Genomic DNA, 18072 nt, shown 5'->3' with positions numbered 1-18072 from the left:
GTAAACTTTTCACTGTAGTCATCTGAATATATGTGACAATAAAGCTAATTAATTTATTTATATCTCTCCAGCCCCCTACCTTTCCAAATGCTAACCCTCATGCATGGGCTCTGCTGCTAAGTGTTTGGGTAAGTATCATGGACAGCAGGGTGAATAAAGGGGTTGCCAGTTGATATTTGTGTTTCCAAAAGCAGCCACGTAAGAAAACTGCTACTCTCATCTTTACTGTACGAGAGCATCGTTTGTCAAAACTGGGAAAATCAAAAGAGAGGGCGTGGGTGACAGCAAGAGGTAGTTCCCTGAACATAGCCAGCACGAGCAGAGGGAGGGGGACATTTACCTGAGCTGCTCCCGCACAGCGGCCGTCTGCCGGATGCTGTCTTCATGCACGGCTGCCAGGCGCTCAGTCACCTGCTGTTCCAGGGCCATCTTAAACTCTGTCTCGCTCTTGACCCGCTGCGATTCAGAGCGTGCCTGCAGCAGGGACACATGCAGCGTTAACACTCAACTTGGCTTGTTTGAGTGCAGGGCGCTTACCTCTCAAAGCTGAGCCTGCATTTGTTGAGTTCGCCAGTCTAGATCAGGACCAGAAATCCTGTCCCATCCCTCCTGGCTAACTCAGATAGTACTGAACTTCTCAGTCAGCCTCAGACAGTTTAGTACAGTTGTCTGTTTGGAATACAAAGACCAGGAAACAGAGGGACAATCAAATGTAGATTACAATGAAAAATCGGTCCCCCTCTCTGCTCTTTCAGTTCCAGGGACAGAGTGGGAGAATGGAAATAAATGGACGCAAAGGGCCTATTTGCCTCCTTCTGTGCTGCTCATGACTTTATATTCCATCCCTTCATCTGTCTGCTCTCTCCTATTCGGCCTCATGGGTTAAGTGCAAGACTGCTGGATGGCTTTCCCCTGCTTCAGAGGCACGGAGTCCTACCGAGCACCAGCTACTGGCTCAGCAAAAGCAAATTCACCAGACAACCTCCAAAGTGTCAGGGCTGGAGGGTTTGAGCTGTAGGGAAAGGCTGAACAGGCTGGGCTGTTCCCCTGGAGCGTCGGAGGCTGAGGGGTGACATTTTAGGAGGTTTATAAAATCATGACGAGCATGGAGAGGGTGAATAGACAAGGTCTATTCCCTGAGATGGGGAACCCAAAACTAGACGACATAGGTTTAGGGGGAGAGGGGAAAGATTTAAAAGGGACCTAAGGGGGAAACCTTTTCACGCAGAGGGTGATACGTGTGTGAAATGAGCTGCCAGAGGAAGTGATGGAGGCTGGTACAATCACATCATTTAAAAGGAAACTGGATGGGTATATGAATAGGAAGGGTTTGGAGGGATATGGGCCAAGAGCTGGCAAACAGGATTAGATGAGGTTAGGAATACCTGGCCAAGAGCTGGCAAATGGGATTAGATTAGGCTAGGATATCTGGACAGCGTGGGTGAGTTGGACTGAAGAGTCTGTTTCCACGCTGCACATCTCGATGACAGTCTTGTTGCAGAGAGGATGAGGAGACTGGGCCAATACTCTTTAGAGTCGATCTCCTCAAAACAGCCAAGACTCTAACCCAGCTGAATAGAGTGGATACCCAAAGGTTGTTTGCCTCTGGCTGGGAATCTACAACACAGCCCTGGGATAAGAGAGATACTTGGTCATTTAGTCTTGAGATAAGGAGAACATTTATGCTCAATGAATTCTGAATCTACACAATTTTCTATGCCAGATGGGTTTGGGTGCTTTTACTATTGAGTATATTTAACACTGAGACAGATTTTTGATCTCTCAGGGAATCGAGGGATATTAGGAGTGGGTGGGAAAGTTGAGTTGAAGCCAAAGATCAGCCACAATCCTACGGAATGGCGGAGCATGCTCGAGGAGCTGAATGGTTTCCTCCTTCTCCTATTTATCCATTCATGGTTCGATTATATGCAGGGCAGGGACTCTGGTCAACCGAGACATTAGAAAATTTCATACCTTGACCAGGCTGAGCTCCATCTCCAGATTTTCCTTGTCACGTTTCGCAGTGTCCAGCTCAATTTCCACTCTCTGCAGCTCTGTTTGGACAGCTCCAAGGACTTGCTGCGCGTCTTGTGCTCGCTGAGTCTCACGTTGAGCAGTTGCCTGTGCAACAAAGGCAGAAGCAAAGCTTCAAGCTGCAGTAGGACTTGTACACCTAATAGTAGGGTCCTGGGGACTGTTACTGAAAATAAAAGGACCCGGGGTGCATGTTCATAGTTCTTTGAAAGTGGTGTTGAAGGTAGACAGGATAGTGGAGGTTATTGGCACACTTGCCTTTATTGGTCAGTGCACTGAGTATAGGAATTGGAATGTCATGTTGTGACTGTACAGGATATTGGTGAGGCACCTTTTGGAATACTGTGCTCAATTCTGGTCTCCCTGCTGTAGAAAAGATGCTGTGAAACTTGAAAGGGTTCAGAAAAGATTTACAAGGATGCTACCGAGCTTTGAGTTATAGGGAGAGGCTGAATTGGCTCAGGTTATTTTTCCTGGAGCATTGGAAACGGAGGGGTGACTAAGGAATCTTAAATCTTATTGAGGTTTATAAAATCATGAGGGGCGTGGATAACGTAAATAGACAAGGTCTCTTCCCCAGGGTGGAGAAGTTCACAACTAGAGGGCATAGGTTTAGGGTGAGAGGGGAAAGATATAAAAGGGACCTAAGCGGTAACTTTCACGCAGAGGGTGGTGCATGTATGGAAGGAGCTATGAGAGGAAGTGGTGGAGACTGGTACAATTACAACATTTAAACGGTAAATGAATAGTAAGAGTTGAGAGGGATATGAGCCAAATATTGGCAAATCGGACTAGCTTAGTTTAGGATATCTGGTCGGAATAGACAGGTTGAACTAAAGGGTCTGTTTCCATGCTGTATATTTCTATGACTCTCAATGGGACTAGATTAATTCAGGATATCTGGTCGGCATGGAGAAGTTGGACTGAAGGGTCTGTTTCCCTGCTATACAACACTATGACATCCAGTAAGGCAGCGGAGGAATTGATAGATGGAATTGAAGGTGACAGAGATAAACTAAAAGGTGGTAGAACCAGATTGAGATTTGGTGGGGGAACAGGGACAGAGAAATGCGAAGAACTTTGCTTTACCTTTTGGCAGCAGCTGCGATTTAGAATGAATACCTATAGATGATGGAATCGGATTCATAAGAGGATTTGGATAAATACATGATGAAGGATGGAAAAATAATATAATTACAGGGCTGTGGAGAAAGGACAGAGGGAAAGTGGGATTAACTGACTCTTTCACAGCTCCAGTGCAGGGATGATGGCTGAATGGCCGCCTCCCACAAGTTAAAAACTCGCTCTTTGTAAGCACATATTTGAGACTTATTCCATAAAGGTTGAGCAGATTGGGCCAGTTTTCACTGGAGTTTAGAAGAATGAGGGGAGACTTTATTGAAACCAATAACATTCTGAGGGGTTATTTCCTCTCAAGGAGCATACTAGAATCAAGGGTCATAGTTTCAAAATAAGGATTTGCTCAGTCAAGGCAGCAATGAGAAGGGATGTTGTTTGTTAGCTTTTGGAATTCTCTTCCACTCATAGCAGTTGAGGTTGGATCATGAAATATATTCAAGGCTGAGTCAGACAGACATTTGATTGGCAAAGATTCAGATATGGAATTAGAAACCTTGCGCTTTTTAATGGTTATCCGCTCTTAATTTGCTCTCTCTCTCTACCCCACCCCCTACTTCACCTTCTCTTTTTCCAGCTGCTTCTGAAGTTCTTCTTCCTGCTGTGTGATCCTCTGCTCCAGTTGCTTCTCGCGTTGGCTGCTCGCCTCTCGTTCCTCTGCAAGTTTGGTGCGCAATGCCTCAGCTTGTTTCCACTCATGCTGCCTGCTGCTTTCTGCCGCCTCGTAGTCACCCTGAAGCCTCAGGCAGAGCTGCTGCTCCACTTCCAGAGCCTTCTGCAGCATCTGGTTCTGCTCCTCCTATGGGGGAGGCAGTGGAGGAGGGGAAGGGGAAGAAACAAGGAGAAAAGGTCAGAGTGGGGCAGGGGCACCAAACGTCGGTGGGGAAGACCAGAAAAATCAAGTCATCGTTACATTTCTGTTCGTAGTGCATTGTAAATAAGTCATCGCCACTTCACTGAAGACCAAATATACTGAAACGTGAAACAAAATTCTTAGAGGGCTTTATTGCATGGATGTTGATCTGGTTGGAATTTGAAAGGGGAACTCAATCTTAGGATAAGGGGCCTCAGTCTTTTAGAACTATGAGGAGGAGAAATTCTCTCAGAAGTTTATGATTCTTAGCAATTCTCTACCTCAAACAGCCATGGTTGATCAATCATTTGTTGAGAATATTCAAGATCCAGTTCAGTAGATTTCTATGTTCTAAGATGGTTAAGGAGTACAGGAATAGGAGAGGATTGTGGCACTGAGATGGGAGATCAGCTATGGCCTGGTTGAATGGGACTGTAAGTTTGAACAGCTGAAAGGTCCCCTCCTGCTCCTATGTTTTATCTTCCCTTATGTCCATTCTTACTGTCTCTCGCCCCTTACCCTCCTCTTTTGTATTCACTTCTGAGTGAGAAGGTCACAAGCTTAAGACCATCTCCAGAAACGTGCACACATACTCCAGACAGACATTCTCAGAGCAGACTAGACCTTGGTTTAATAGATCACCTGAGAGACGATACCTCTGGTAGCACAACACTCCCTCAGTATTGGAACAGGCATGTTAGCCAACACTATTTTTTCATGTCTCTGGTGTGGGGCTCAAAAGAGAGGTGTTCATGGGGCTAAATTATAATTCAACGCTTTTACTTAAGACTGAAAGAACTGCAGATGCTGTGTAAAGCAGAAACAAATATAGAAATGCTGGAAAAGCTCAGCAGGTCTGGCAGCATCTATGTCAGACGTGCTGAACTTTTCCAGCAATTTCTATATTTACTCAAGTAATATTTCATCTCCCATACAAGTTAACCCCTGACCTTGGACCCAAAAAGCCTTTATTGTGGGCGGCACAGTGGCACAGTGATTAGCACTGCTGCCTCACAGCGCCAGACACCTGTGTTCAGTTCCCACCTCAGGCGACTGACTGTGTAGAGTTTGCACATTCTCCCAGTGTCTGCGTGGGTTTCCGCCGGGTGCTCCGGTTTCCTCCCACAGTCCAAAAATGTGCAGGCCAGGTGAATTGACCATGCTAAATTGTCCGTAGTGTTAGGTAAGGGGTAAATGTAGGGGTATGGGTGGGATGCGCTTCGGCGGGTCGGTGTGGACTTGTTGGGCCGAAGGGCCTGTTTCCACACTGTAATCTAATCTAATCTAATCATATACCTTGTGCTAGTTTTGGAAGTAGGGATTCTAGTAACAGTCTTCTTCACAATTACTCCCATTTAAACGTTATAAAACCAAGGCAGCTGTTTCGTGAGTGTGTTCAGGACCATGGATAGCGACCAGCGCCAATCTCGTTTCCAGCACTTCCAAAGACCCGGCATGGATTTCAGTCCCTCAACATTGTTACTCGTGTAAAAGCCAATTTCCTATTGTAAAAGGATTTGTTCTCAAACACCCAATTTTTAATTCAGTTCATACAGTTCACAGTAATGGTATTACTCTCTATAGTTGGTATCAAGCCGGGAATGTTTATTTTTCCTTACCAACATGCCCCGCTCCTCCTCCAGCAGACCCCTTTCTTGTTGCTCCTTCATCATGGTTTGGTTTGCTTGAGATAAACGCTGTTCCAAGTTGAACATGGCCTGGGCAGAAAGCAGAAATGCTGCGTCACTTTATCATCATCTTCTGTTGGATGCAACAACTCTCTCTGTGGTCCTTCAACAAGGTTTTGGCTACAGTTTACTGGGGAACTGTGACCCCAAACCCAGTTGATACCCTGAACCAGCAGAACAGTTGAGTCTTGAACACTGCTGGAAACAGTGACAAAATCAATTTAGTTTCTCAAACAGTGCACTTTACCCAAGAGGGGCTTGGTTAGCTCAGTTGGCTGGATGGCTGGTTTGTGATGCAGACTGATGCCAATAGCATAGACTCAATTCCTGCACTGGTTACTCTGAAGGACTCTACTTCTCAAATTCTCCCATCGCCTGACCCTCAAGTTAAACTACCACCAGTTCTTTTTTTTTTCCTTTCTCTCTCTCTCTCTCTCTCTCTCTCCCTTTGCTCCTATAGGACTATGGCAACGTTAGCTTCTGACTGGATTGACAATTAACTAGAAGCAAGATACATTCATATGCAAGGGCTATTTCTTTGAAACCAAAAGAATACATTCAAGCCTTGTGCTTTTTTTGAATTACCCAACATCTCAGGAAGTATAAAATTCCTTGTGGCTTTCTACATGGCAAAACCTTGGTCAAACAAAGTTGAGTTGCCAGTCAATCAGCACACCTTTCTCTTGTAATATGAATTGTTAAGCTGCCAACCCAACAGTAACACAAAGAGGGGTGCAGAAAATTGGGAAAACCACTAACATTATATCACAAGTTTCCAACTCATCAGCATTCAGCCTTATGAGGATGTTACTACACAGGATACCATTCAGCCCATCGCTTCTGAGAGCTGGCCTTTCCCCTGTAGCCCTGCAAGTTTTCCCTGTCAAGCATTTAATTCCCCATTCCGAAGACTGCTATTGAATGTGTTTCCACGGCCCTTCCCAAACTAGAATAACTCCCTGCTTAAAACACTTTGACGTCACCATTAGTCCAGATATCTAAATGAAAACCTCCCTTGAACTTTCAATAACAAATGTTAATACCATATCACTGGTGGTCCAATGGTTCAGTGGTTAGCACTGCTGCTTCATAGCACCAGGGTTCAATTCCACCCTCAGGTGACTGTCTGTGTGGAGTTTGCATATTCTGCATGAGTTTTCTCTGGGTGTTCCCATTCCCTCCCAGTCTAAAGATACACAGATTAGGGTGGATTGGCCATGCTAAATTGCCCCACACTGTCTAGGGATGTGCAGGCTAAGTGGGTCAGCCATGGGAAATGCAGGGTAATTGGGTTAGGAGGTAGGTCTGGATGGGATGCCCTTTGGAGACCATCTTCATTAAAGCAAGGTGTTAGCAGCATGGAAACACAAGGGAGCTAGGATCCTGAGTGGCAGCATTCCTTAAGAAACCAGTTTCTTCAAAAAAAAACACACTTGTCACCCTGGGGTGAAAGGGTCACAGAGACATCCGTTTCCCAATTCATGGCAAGGTCCAGGCTGGAGTTTTTGACAAGACTCAGTAATCATCACCATGGGAGAGACAGCCTCAATATCCTTAAAATGGAAAGCATTCGCATCATGCATCAGAGGAGAACTCTCATTCAAACATAGAAAATTCTTATAGGGCTGAACAAAGTAGGTGCAGGACAGATGGTTCCCCTGGCTGGAGAATCAAGAACCAGGGGACAGAGCCTCAGAATGGCCTTCCTTCACTCGGAGGACATTGAATTCTCTACCCCAGACGGCTGTGGAAGATCAGCCATGGACTATACTCAAGACAGAAATCAAAAGATTTCTAGCAATTAAATGTGGTTGGGGATAGTGCAGGAAATGGTGTTGAGGTATAAGATCAGTTATGAATGTACCTGATCAGCACAGAAGGCTCAATGGGCTGAATGGCCTTCCCCTTCCTCTATTCCCTAGGAAATGGAGGGCTAGGAAGATCTGGATGAATTAAAAAGATCCTTAATACCTGCTTATAGAGTTTGGTGTACAAGTTTGATAACATTCCCATGAAGGTCCTGGAGCTCACATATTGATGCAAGATGGTGACAAAATAGGACTCGCCAGCCAAAGCTAGTCGGTTTCTTTTTTTTTTCTCATCTGTGATTTCTTTTCTCTTCCTTTCATCTCAGCAATGTCCTGACGTCCTGGTCTCAGCATGGAACCAGCTATTGGCCTGGCGTGACGGTCTCTTCGCAGCTCAGTGTGATGGTCTCTCAGCAGCCTGGTGCTGCAGCTTCTCCGAGGACACAAAGTGGGGGTCTCACCGCAGCTCGGCTCGGCGATTTCCCGGCGGCCCGCTGCGGCCGTCTCCCGGCCTAGCGTGTCAGTCTGTCAGCCTAGCTGGACTTCCTAGAGGTGAAACCCGACACAGTCTACAGGCTAGGTAGCAACTGGGTTGGAAAGACTGCTATTCTGAATGTTTATTTCTTTATTTTTTTCTGATTTATTGACCAAATTCTAATTTGGTCTGTACTGTCGGACTTTTATTTCTTTATTTTTCTTCACTAAGAACTTATACTTAAGAATCCCTACCTAAGATGGTGCTGTTTAATGGTGACTGTAAATTTTTCAATGTACTTATTTGAGTACATGAGACAAGAATCCAAATTCTAATTTTAAATTGCTGCTGATAACCTAATGGGGGAAAAGATGGGCATCCAGGAGGCTTTCAAAAGGCTTTGCAGCAGAGTCCCAGTGTGACTCTGCGACTGACTGAATGGAGGTCAGGATGAAAAGGAATTCAAGGATCCTTGGTGTGTGCCCGCATCGTGCGTGTGCGTGTCTCGGATGGTGCTGTGGTAGGTGATGGCAGAAGCATGGACACAGAGGCAGGAAGAGAACACTGCACAGACATCTCACCCCCTCTTCATAAACAAAGCTGCTGCTACCTGTTGCTGCTTGCTGCGCCCCTTCTCTGCCGCCTCGCGATCCTCCTGCAGTTGCCTCATGGCTTCCGATTTCTCTGAATCGTGTTTCTTCCAACCATCCACCACCTTCACCAGTGTCTGTCCGTGGAGGGGAAAAGAGACAAATGCAAAACAAAACCACAGGAGCAAATTTGTTTTCCAGCAAAGAGATAAATAGTTTTAAGAATCCATTTTGTTTCTCCCACCAGAATATTAAACCAGTTCCACTTGATCCTCCTAAGTGTAAGTCATACAACACAAAAACAGACCCCTCAGTCCGAGCTGACCATGATCCCCCCCCCCAAACTAGTCCCACCTGCCTGTTCCTGGCCCATATCTCTCCAAATCTTTCCAATTCATGTACTTATCCAAATGACTTTTAAACATTGTAACTGTACACACATCCACCACTTCCACAGGAAGTTCATTACACATACAAACAACTCTCTATGTTAAGAAAAATACCTCTCGTCTTTTTTAGACAAAAATAGAGATCACTAGAAAACCTCAACAGGTCTGGCAGCATCTGTGAATAGAAATCAGAGTTTTCTAAGGTCTGAGGAAGGATCACTCGATCTGAAACATTAACTCTGATTTCTCGCCACAGGTGTTGCTGAGCTTTACCAACAATTTTTATTTTTGTTTCTGATTTACAACATCTGGAATTCTTTCAGTTTTATTCTGTTTTTTTTTTTAAAAAGTCTTTCTGCTCACTCAGTTTCACTCCACTGCCATCTCCCCGAAATCCCACACCTTTTTCGAATAACAAACCAATTCTGTTTTAAATTGCTCAGTTGAATCTGCCTCCATCACATTCTCAAACAGTGCACTCCGGATCCTAACCACTCACTGTTTTAAAACACAAGTTTGTGTCTCTCTTGATGCTTCTTTTGCCAATAACCACAATTTGTGTGTCTTTTCATTCTTGAGCCTTTGTCCAGTGGGGACAGTTTCTCCCCATCCAACCTGTGCAGACCCCTGGTGATTTTGAGTACCTTAATCAAATCTCCTCCCGTCCCTTATCTTCTTCAAGGGAAACTGTCCCAACTTCCCAAATCTGTTCATGTCACTGCAGTCTCTCATCCTACGAATCATTTTCGTGAATCTTTTCTGCACACTCTCTGACACCTTCATAGCCAGTCCTTCATTAGGAGACAGTCTCTTGTGCCCTATGATACTGCCCACTTCAACTATCCCTCGTGGTTACAGAGAGGCTGCTGAACTTCAAAACCGTTCACCTTTTACCTTATCCAGCTGCTCGATCATAATGTCTTTCTTCCGATCAGCTGACACCGCCACAGCCAGTTGTTGCTGGAGCTCCAGGATCTTGTTCTGAAGACTCTGAATCTGTTTCTCGCAGTGCTGTAGTTGGACGAAGCAAGAAATTAGACGTCAATCACAGCTCCACAACTGAACAATTAATGCCTGTATAATTCTGAGTGTTAGAAGGGCAGAGTCGAAAGGATAGACTGAACCATAGACAGGCCCATAGAAACAGAGGCTTCAGAATAAGAATGTTATGGTTTTTTTTAAAGAAATCAGCATTCATAAAACTAACATGAATTTCTTTCTGTCGCTTTTTTTTATAAACCTAGTGGAGGAATAAGCTTAGGGGAAAGTGAAGACTGCAGATGCTGGAGATTAGAGTTGAGTGCGTGGTGCTGGAAAAACACAGATCAGGCAGCATCCGAGCGTAGGGGGTCTTGTGCTAGAGTAGGCAGCTTCCTTACCTCCGAGTTAGAAGCATCTGATACAAGTCCAACCCAATGGCCTAAAGACTAAGGAAGGTGAGTTCAAAGTGCAGGCTTGATTATCAACTTGCAAATCCTTCCACCCATGAAAGGCGCAGAGAGCAGGACAGATTTCTCATCATCCATGCTTGATGTTGAGTGCCCCCTCCTCATGCTATAAGCTCTGAATTCAGGCTAGCAATATATTCCGGAACAAAATCAACTACAAAATGCAGACATAAGCATGCGCCTTGCCTGCCTCGTATGTCCCTAAATGCATGAATTTTTCAAGTCTAAAGAAGGATAAGGAAAAGGCACCACATTGGCCAGAATATCAAGGTGTTTTTCCTGTGGAGTCACATGGTCAAATTCACCCAGCTGATTCCTAGGAGGAAAGGGGTTTGTCTTGCAAGGCAAAGCTCAGCAGGTTATGCCGGTAACTCAACGGACTTTAAGATAATCAAAAGTGATCTTATTCAAGCAAATAGGTTTCTGAAGGGGCTTGTCATGATAATGAAAAGATGATGTTTCTCCTCATCAACTTTGTCAAGAGTGAGGGGAGAGAGGCAGGAAAGTGAGTTTAAGGTCGCATCCAATCAGTCATTGAATGGCAGAGCAAGCATGAGATGAATGGCCTCTTCCTGCTCCTATTTCTTAGAAAAGAATGTCAGCCTTCAAAAAGGAAACACAAAAGTTGTTAGAGACAAATGTATTAAGATGCCCAATTTGCCTTTTATCTTCACAAGGTGTTTAGATCCTTTCTAGAGATGTACATATTCAAAAAAAAAACCTGTCACTTCAGCAAGACTGGATGGAATTTATTTACCTGAAAGCACTCTTGTCATAATCAACCTTCCAGAGATATCCCAGTGAGAAAGGAGGATTCTAGGAAGGGGACAAGCCAACTGTAATTAACCCGGCAGGTTAAGGATAGCATGAAATTGAAAGAAGAGAAACATACAATATGTCAATATTGTGGTAAGCCAGAGGACTGGGCAGGTTATAAAACCAACAAAAATGACCCAGCCAATGATAAAGAGGGAGAAAATAAATTTTGAGGGTAAACTTGCAAGTAATATCAAGATGAACAGAAAAAAAAAGCTTCTTTAAATATATAAAAGAGGAAGGCCAAACCAAACATAGCCCCTTTAGAGAATGAGTCTGGGAAAGTAATAATGGGAAACCACGAAATGGCAGAGAACTTGAATAAATATTTTACATTGGCCTTCATAGTAGAAGACACTAATAGTGTTCCAGAAATACTAAATAATAGAGGTAAAAAGGAGGGACAAAATAAATAGGTTAACCATCATTAGAAAAAAGTACAAGGGAAAGGGCTAAGACCAACAAGTCCGCTGGACCTGATGGAACGCGTACTAGGATCTCAAATGAAATTTAGAATTAGTTTTATTGTCACATGAACTCACGAATACCAGTAAAAAGTTTACAACTCGCCACTTATAGCACCATCTTAGGGACAAAGGTATCTAGGTACACATTCTTCAGGAAAAAAAATTTAAAAATGAAAAATGAAGAAGTAGCTATAGAAATAGTAGTAATCTTCCAAGAATCCTTGAATTCTGGAAAAATGCAAGAGGAGTAGAAAACTACAAATGTAACATATTTATTCTAAAAGGGATGGGGACAAAAAAGAAACAGGTAATTATTCATCAGTTAGTTTAACATCGGTTATTGAGAAAATGTTGCAAAAACCGAACTCCCATGCTTAGTGGGAATGCACAGGAATAAGTTTCTGTGAGACAGTTGGCAGGCAGTAATCGATGCAAGGAGTAAAAGATGAAGTGTTTTCAAGAACTTAATGGATTGCTTCTTCTTAAACCTCCCGAAGTTAAGTCATGAATCCTCTTTAAGCATCGCGAGACAGCAAGAACATGTAACCCATCTGAATGCCTTGATTAGATTCCTTGATTAGTCAAGGTTGCAATTCGTTTCTGGTATCTGTTATTCTATACATACCCCAGCCCGTACCCCTGGATTAGTTTCCAGTCTGTAGCTCACTTCCAGATATTTGTAATTCTACATACAAACCATCCCATACCCCTTGATTAGATTCCAGTTTGTAACTCACTCCCAGGTATCAATTATTCAAATATATAAACCATCCCATATCAATTAGATTCCAGGCTGTGATTCATTCCTCGGTATCTGTTACTTTATGCACAAACCGTTCTGTACTCCTTGATTAGATTCCAATCTATAACTCATTCTGTTTTTTTATTCTATGGATAAATTCATGAACTCTTTGATTAAATTTCAGTCTGCAACATGTTCCCGGGTATGTATTATTTTATAATAGTGTAAAAGCTCCCTGAACTCTGATTAAATTCTAGTCTGTAACTTATTCCTGGGTACCTGTTGGTCTATGTATAAATCCCTGAACCCTCAGTTAGATTACATTCTGCAACTCACACCAGGGGAGTTTGCTTTTTTATATTTGACAGGTCAGAAAAAGGTCAGATATATCTGATTTGATGAGGCAGCACAAATCAAACAGAACTGATTTTGTATTAGTTTTTGTGAGGTCACACATTCCCTCACCATGCTATTCTGAGGGAATAAAGTTTAAGATCGGGTCAGCCACACATGTAGCTGGGGGAGTGCTCTCCAGGTTTTATCAGTGATGTAACCTCCCTGTGATACTCAGACTAAGGCCACATGAACCTAGGGTTCACCAGAGGTTTTGTGACAGAAGCTGACCCCAAAAAGCTGCTTTTGGGTTGACAGCAAGTATCAAGGAGACAGGATCAGCACCGGCTAAGGTGATTAGAGGGGTGTTTGGCTTTTTAATACAACCAGCCAGCAAGTGAGGGAGCCAGGGCCCCAAGCTGCTTAATACCAATACAAGCTCCTTCTAGGCAGCTCACAAATAACCAGTGAGGTCAATAGAGCAGAGAAACACTGCAACACGTGGAAACATCCTCAATTCCACACTGACTAGGATCTCGTCAGAGTATGAGCACTATACTTGTCGGAGCATGAACCTGCGGCTGACAGAGATCAGAGGAAGACACAGGGCCAAAGCCTTTGCAATTTACTTCAAAATGAAATGCAGAGCTTTTCAAATTCCTGTTCCACTCTGATTTTAAAATACTCCCTTGGATGCCTCATACAGCCTGGCTCTTTACAGCTTTATCACCCAAGTAGTCACAGAAACTCCGATTTAAACATACCACCAAATGCCATATCAAATCAGCCCGAGACTGCTCTTGATTTGATCCCCAGGGCATTTTGCAGACTTGACAAAAAATCAATCTCAGCCCCCAAACTATGATCACGCGTACAAGAGTCCTCCACACACAGCAGATATCTTAAAGGCACATCGCTAATTTTAAACCCTCCACCCATAGATCCACGCCATCAGTTGTCTCATCATATCCTCACTAAAGACATCCTCTAAGCTGACATCTTTCAGTCAGGCTTTTGCTAATATTCCACACAGCTCAGGGACAGGCTCTATTTGCGGAGGCTTAGGACATTTCACTCCTCAAAGCAAGACACTATAGAGATGCATCTGGTTGTGGTCAGGAATTAGGAGGGATTCTGTTGGTGAGTTGCAGAGGAGGCTTTTGAAAAGTCTGAAGAGAAGTGGAAGAGCTGTTGCTTTCTTTCAAAGACTCATACAGCACAGAAACAGACCATTCCGCCCAGCCAGTCGGTGCCGACCATAATTCCAAACTAAACTAGTCTCACCTGAATTATCCTTAATCCAATTGTTTTGCTGAGATCACTTCAGAGAGTAATTAAGAGCCAATTACTTCGCTGTGGGTCTAGCGTCACACATAGGCCAGTCTGGGTAAGGATGGCAGATTTCATATCTTTAAAGGACTTTGCTGCAAAAGGGGTTTTGCAATAGTTACCATGGTCTCCATAACTGAGACTGGCTTTACTGATGGAATTTAAATTCCATCAGCTGCTATGGGTTGGATTTGAACCGGTGTTGTGGCTGTACAGTATGCTGGTTAGGCCACTTTTGGAATACTACATTCAATTCTGGTCTCCCTGCAAAAGGAAGAATGTTAAACTTCAAAGGGTTCAGAAAAAATTTACAACGATGTTGCCGGGATTAGAGGGTTTGAGCTATAGGGAGAGGCTGAATAGACTGAGGCTATTTTCCCTACAGCATCGGAGGCTGAAGGATGACCTCACTTATAAAATGACGTTTATAAAATCATGAGGGACATGATTAGGGTAAATAGTCAAAGTCTTTGCCTCCAGGTAGGGGACTCCAAAACTAGAGGGCATAGGTTTAAAGTGAGAAGGGAAAGATTTAGAAGGGACCTGAGGGGCAACGCTTTCACAGAGAGGGTAACGCATTTATGGAATGAGCTGCCAGAGGTGGTGTTGGTGGCAGGTACAATAACAAATTTAAAAGGCATCTGGATGCGTACATGAATAGGAAAAGGTTTAAGAGAAAAATGGGCCAAATGCTGGCAAATGGGACTAGATTAATTTAGGACATCTGGTCGGCATGGAATCTGGAATTGAAAGCTGGTCTCAGTTATGGAGACCATGGTCACTCTTGCAAAACCCCTTTTGCAGCAAAGTCCTTTAAGGATATGAAATCTGCCATCCTTACCCAGACTGGTCTATGTGTGACGCTAGACCCACAGCGAAGTAATTGGCTCTTAATTACTCTCTGAAGTGATATCACAAAACAATTGGATGAAGGATAATTCAGGATGGGCGAAAGCCTTGCTGCTGTGTCCACATATTATAAAAGAGCCTTCGGTTGGAGTACGGAGAGACGTAGGGATTCAGGTATATAATTCTTTGAGGTTTGCATTTCATGTAGACAGGGTAGTTAAAAGGACATTTACCACGCTTGTCTTCATTGCTCAGCCCTTTGAGTATAGGAGTTGTGATGTCATGTTGAGGTTGTACAGGACGCTGGTGAGGCCTCTTCTGGAACACTGTGTCCAGTTCTGGTCGCCCTGTTATAGGAAGATTATTATTAAGCTGGAAGGTTTGAGTTGTAAGGAGAAGCTGGATAGGTTGAGACCTTTTGCACTAGAGTGTAGGAGGTTGAGTAGTGAACTTAGAGGTTTATAAAATCATAAGGTGAACAGCCATGGTCTTTTTTCCTAGGGTAGTGGGGTCTAAAACTAAAGGGCTTAGGTTTAAGGTGAGAGGAAAAACATTTAAAAGGGACCCAAGGGGCAACTTTTTCACACAGAGGGTGGTCTGTGTCTGGAATAAGCTGTCAGAGGAGGTGCTGGAGACAGGTACAATTACAACGTCTGGATGGGTACATGAATAGGAAAGGTTTGGAGGGATATGGGCCAGGAGCAGGCAGGTGAGACTAGTTTAGTTTGGAATTATGGTCGGCATCGACTGGTTGGATAGAAGGGTCTGTTTCTGTGCTGTATGAGTCTTTGAAAGAAAGCAACAGCTCTTCTTGAGTGCTGTCCAACTCTATGACTATGTGTTCCCAGAGGCTCTGGAATATTAATCCTGTGGTATTACCAATAAACCACAATCCTTACTTTCCTCCTGGTGCGCTCTTTATCGAGGGTGTCCTTCAGAATCTGATTCTCATACAGGGAGGATTCAGCCACCAGTCCCTCTCCCGTACCCAGCCGCATCCGGGAATATCGAGGGAAGAGAGCAGCGTCATCCAATCCCAGGAGGGGTATGGGCGGGGAGACAGAAATCTCCTGGTATGGTTTGGCACTGAAACATAGAAAGCAAGTTAGAATCATAGGACACAACAGCACAGGAAGTAACCGCTCAGCCCCTTGTAACCTTGACATCCCTTTGCACTTCCACTCATCCCATCTGCTCCCTATGGCATTGCAAATCCATCTCCCTTTTGAAAGCCAGGGCTGAACCTGCCTCCACCACACGCACAGGTCATATTTCAGATCCTAACCGCTCACTGTATATAAAAAAAAAGGCTTTTCCTCACACCTTCTGTTGCCAGTTACTTGAACTCTGAGCCATCTCGTTCTCTTCTGTCAATGGGGACAGCTTCTCCCTCTCGACTCTGCCCAGACTCTCATGATTTTGAAAACCTCTATCAAAAGTCCTCTCAGCTTTCTCTTTTCCAATGATACCAGCCCCAGCTTCTCCAATCTATCCCCATTTCTGAAGACCCCCATTCCTGGAACCCATCTCAAAACCTTTACTGCGCCCTCAAAGATTTTCAAATCTTTTCATTCACAATGACTTAAAACACAATGTTAAAAATTACACAACACCAGGTTATAGTCCAACAGACTTACTTGGAAGCACTAACTTTCAGAGTGCTGGTCCTTTATCAGGTGGTTGTGGAGTCCACAATCACCTGATGAAGGAGCAGCGTTCTGAAATCTAGTGCTTCCAAATAAACCTGTTGGACTATAACCTGGTGCTGTGTGATTTTTAAACTTTGTATACCCCAGTCCAACACTGGCGTCTCCAAATCATTAAAACACAACATCAGTCAAAAGTTTGGAATTTTTAAAAAGCCTTTTTTTTATATAAAAGATATCCAGGATTTCATATTGAATGAATAAATCTCTAAAAAGCAGCAAAGGAATTAGCCTCCAGAAGGTGCTGGGAAGCAGCAATCTATCGGAATCACTGCTTCCCACGTGGCATTGGTAAGTCCATTGTCAAGTGTTTTTTTTACTCATGGTTTGACATACTGACCATCTTGTTGGGTCATTTCAGAGGGCAGTTAAGAGTCAACCTCAGAGCTATGGTTCTGGAGTCACGAGAAGGCCTGACGCAGTTACAGCAAATTACCAGCACCCAACGAACAGTAGTGAACTGAACACTTTGTTTTAAATGATCAATGATAGCTTCATGGTCACGATTATTGAAACAAGTATTTCCATTCCAGGCGTATTTAATGAGCTGAATTTAAATTCACAAGATATGCTAATGTATTGGGATTATTAAGCCAGGCCTCCACATTGCTTGTCTGGTAGTGTAACCAGTCTGTAGCATATCCACGGCAGCAATGAGCATACAACACGGGCAGTTGCTCAACTTGGTCTGGTCCTTTAAAGTCACTGTATAGTAAACAGTCTCAGGAGGTGCCCAGATCAGTGAGGGCTATTTTAGCCAGACAATTACATTGATTGTCAGCTCCTGATAGCCACCACGCCCACCCTGGCTCACAGGGAATAAACCACTTCCCCCAGACATCTGCCCAGTGGTGACCCTATTCTAACATTTTTAACTTCACATGAACCCAGAGCGTAAGGCGGGGAAGGGATGAGAGCTGAACTCGGGGATGGGTTGGCTTCAGTTGCTGAGGAGGCTAGGAAGTTGGGACTTTAGCCCGTGAACTGGTTTTTGGAAGGTTTGGGGGCGATGGGGGGAACGGGGGGTTGTTAGTGGAAAGGGAGAGTTGAACATTGGGTGACAAGAGCAAAATTTCAACAAAATGAAGCAAATGCCTGACCTTACACAGCCTGCAGCAACAACTGAACTCAAAGAGCAGTCCATTAGGTCATACCCACCAACAAATCAAAGGTAAGTATTTCAAAAGTGGTCTTGCAGGTGTTAGCACTCAGTCCAAGCTCCATCACAGCTACTGCGGTTTCAGAACGAGCCACCTCAAATTTCTGTTGTGCAACTCTCACCGAGGGTCATGCTGCTCAGTATATGAAGTCCTGAATTAAACCCAGACAATCCAATTTCATTCATGCTTAGCTCAATGCTGCCACAGCGCACTCAGTGATAGCATTCCACCGTGATGAAGCTGTATAA

The 18072-nt window shown here is 44.0% G+C and overlaps 1 protein-coding gene across 12 annotated transcripts in view; it reads right to left on the bottom strand.

Moving 5' to 3' along the window:
- cntrob (centrobin, centrosomal BRCA2 interacting protein) overlaps nucleotides 1-18072 on the bottom strand; it is a 49683-nt gene that overhangs the window by 21117 nt on the left and 10494 nt on the right. For all 12 annotated transcript variants that reach the window (XR_015754355.1, XR_015754356.1, XR_006310314.2 and 9 more), the window contains exons 5-11: nucleotides 15858-16044; nucleotides 9869-9985; nucleotides 8606-8722; nucleotides 5644-5742; nucleotides 3734-3970; nucleotides 1975-2121; nucleotides 341-474 (exon numbers count right to left, since the gene is read on the bottom strand). Coding sequence is in view for 7 of the 12 variants with exons in the window: in XM_043683474.2 (XP_043539409.2) it covers nucleotides 341-474; nucleotides 1975-2121; nucleotides 3734-3970; nucleotides 5644-5742; nucleotides 8606-8722; nucleotides 9869-9985; nucleotides 15858-16044 (1038 nt within the window). In the remaining 5 variants the exon portion in view is untranslated. The remainder of the gene's footprint in view (nucleotides 1-340; nucleotides 475-1974; nucleotides 2122-3733; nucleotides 3971-5643; nucleotides 5743-8605; nucleotides 8723-9868; nucleotides 9986-15857; nucleotides 16045-18072) is intronic.

Source organism: Chiloscyllium plagiosum, unplaced genomic scaffold (assembly GCF_037043375.1).
Source record: "Chiloscyllium plagiosum isolate Xiang-an unplaced genomic scaffold, Cpla_swu_hap1 HiC_scaffold_44, whole genome shotgun sequence".
NCBI lineage: Eukaryota > Metazoa > Chordata > Chondrichthyes > Orectolobiformes > Hemiscylliidae > Chiloscyllium > Chiloscyllium plagiosum.
This window is presented reverse-complemented; position numbering and strand designations above follow the sequence as displayed.